We start from the raw sequence: 2,500 nt of genomic DNA, 5'->3' as shown, positions 1-2,500 counted from the left end.
ACGGAGTCCCCAGAAAACTCTTTCTAGATCCGGAAGTCCAAGGAAGCTACCAGCTGCTCAGAATGCCAGCCCTGTGAAATCCACAAGTTCTGTTGATGTGGGCACTATTGCAGGAGACCTAGCTTTTAGTCCATATAGGTAATATTATTTGCTTGTGTATAATTGTCTGCCTGATATTTATTGCTTGAAAGCAAACGTTAATGATTACTCATGTGAATTTTGTGTATTTTTCAAAAGAAATCTGTACAATGAAAAACATCTCTTAGGATGAAATCCCAGGGAGATGGACCACTAAATCGATTAGGTAATGAGCGCAGGAGCCGGAGAGACCTAAGTCCCCATAAACCCCCACCAGTTGGGGACATTGTGAAGGGTGAAGCTCCTATGCCTGCAGTGGTGCCACTCATTGATGACCCACACATGTCCTCTGTGAGGCAGCGGGCAGCAGCATTTGATTCTGCAGGTGGGTGAAAGAGAAAGAGAGAGAGGAGTGAAAGATTGGCAGACAGGCATGTTCTTCAAATGAGCTGGAATATGTAGCTATGTAGCTTCTAGTACAGAAACTAGCCTTAACCCCAATCTGGATGATGTGAATATCACAAGGGGCAGGTGATGTGAACACACTGTCATGGGAAATTTTGGCTGAGGTCTGGGGTGATGGGACCTTGCTTTTATGAGAATTTCAACTGAAGGCAAAGGTGATGGGAATGACTCACCACGAATGCACAAAGCTCTTGGAGGATGATTAGACTCATTGGGTATTTAGGAAGGGGCTCTTGTATTATTTCTATTGATAAGTGAGTATGGAATGTACTGGGTGGTGGTGGTGCATATTATGAAAAAAGGAAAAATTGACACTAATAAGAAAATATTACTTACTGTTTTTATTATTGGACTGAGTTATGGACTACCCAGAGAGATGATCAAAGAGCCTGTACAAGGAAAACAGGACAAAGCAAAGCAGATGACAGATATAGACATTGAAAATGGCAAAAAAGCTAAAAATTCTTAAGCAGAAAAAGAGAAAGTAACAGTGCAAAGGGGAGGCGTAGTGTCTTGTCACTGCATGTAAATGTTCATGTGTGTCTGGGCTCCAAGCCACAAACACCTCAGTGGCTGCTCAAGTAAGCCTAGTTAGTGCCCATATTTTGAGTCGCATGCCATGTTCAAGCAGTGAACTATTGGATCCAAGGGGTTCATTTTTAATGCTTTTTTGTGATAATAGATAGTTGAAGCTAAGGATAGAAAAACATAAAATGTGGACATTTTAATACAGATATATTAAAGATATCACATTTTATTTTGCCTGTCTGTTAGTGGTGCATTTTACTTTTGATTTTAGATCTTAGATTAATTTCTTACCTGAAACTGCTTCATTAGTTATAGTGTATAGTGAGGAATCCCTAGATACATTTTCTTTATAAAAAAGTATTGTGCATTTTTAACCTAATTGCCCCAGATGGCAAAAAATGTCATGTCCACTGTTATTTTTGTTATTAATTGTTTTTACACAGACAGCTCCTTAAGTTCTTAATAATATGATAATCCTGATGTTATTAATAATGATAGTAATGTCAATATAAATAGTATTAGAAGGAGAGAGATATTTTCCCACAAATTCAGAATAGGGATGTCAGACAAACACTAGGGCCTACAAATAGACTCCTCAGTGGCTTAATGTTTGTGGAACTAATTGTGTGTAACAAAATTCACAATAAACTTCAGTGTGCCATAAAAGTGGGGCAGTTGGGCTAAGAAGTAAAACTGCTTTGTGAATTAAAAATCTAATTCTGTTCAGTCTTTTGTCAAATACAAAATGATTTGTTATGCAAGACCTGACAGTTCCACAAATGTTTTATTTTCTGTTTTGAGTTACTGAATTGGTCAGATTCTTCTGTGAACTGCTGTACAGCAGTAGTGATTCTTGACAACCTTATGTAACAGTGTTATCATTTGTCTCAGCCTATACATGATCATGTGATTTTGTGTAACATATTCACAGGTGGAGGCCGTGACCCAGAGAAGGACCCGGCAGAGCTGACACTTCAGGAACGACGAGCTCTCTTTAACAAGAAGCAAGCAGCTGCTTTGGTGCCCAAGGCTCCTTTTGGCCAATCAGTGCCTGCCAAGGTAAAACCTTATTATCAATGTTTTAATATTACACACTACACCAGGGTTTTAAGAGAACCACCCACCATGGAATGAGGAATTATTTATCTTGCCCCATTAATATCATTTGTGCAGATAAATTTGCATAGATTTTACAATATTCTACTACTGTTAATATTGTGTATATTTTGTGACTAAATTTTGGAGGGTTCTCAAATTGGCCACCCATCTCCCCCCCCCCCCCTAAAAAGTTGCAATAAACCATTTGTATTCTATGCCAGTGCCAGTCCTAGAAAGAACAGAATAACTAAAACACCAACAATTGATCTTATCCATTATAATAATATTTACATTTGAAAAATCAAACAGTGGAGGGGAAATTAGCTACCCA

General features: G+C 38.4%; 1 protein-coding gene across 4 annotated transcripts in view; it reads left to right on the top strand.

Moving 5' to 3' along the window:
* The window catches only part of LOC125027199 (anillin-like), a 71,973-nt gene that overhangs the window by 29,978 nt on the left and 39,495 nt on the right, over positions 1-2,500 (top strand). For all 4 annotated transcript variants that reach the window (XM_047616126.1, XM_047616124.1, XM_047616125.1 and 1 more), the window contains 3 exons: positions 1-138; positions 267-463; positions 2,003-2,130. The exon at positions 1-138 is cut by the window's left edge and continues 98 nt beyond it. In XM_047616126.1, the coding sequence (XP_047472082.1) occupies positions 1-138; positions 267-463; positions 2,003-2,130 (463 nt within the window). The remainder of the gene's footprint in view (positions 139-266; positions 464-2,002; positions 2,131-2,500) is intronic.

Source organism: Penaeus chinensis, chromosome 7 (genome assembly GCF_019202785.1).
Source record: "Penaeus chinensis breed Huanghai No. 1 chromosome 7, ASM1920278v2, whole genome shotgun sequence".
NCBI classification, from domain to species: domain Eukaryota; kingdom Metazoa; phylum Arthropoda; class Malacostraca; order Decapoda; family Penaeidae; genus Penaeus; species Penaeus chinensis.
This window is presented reverse-complemented; position numbering and strand designations above follow the sequence as displayed.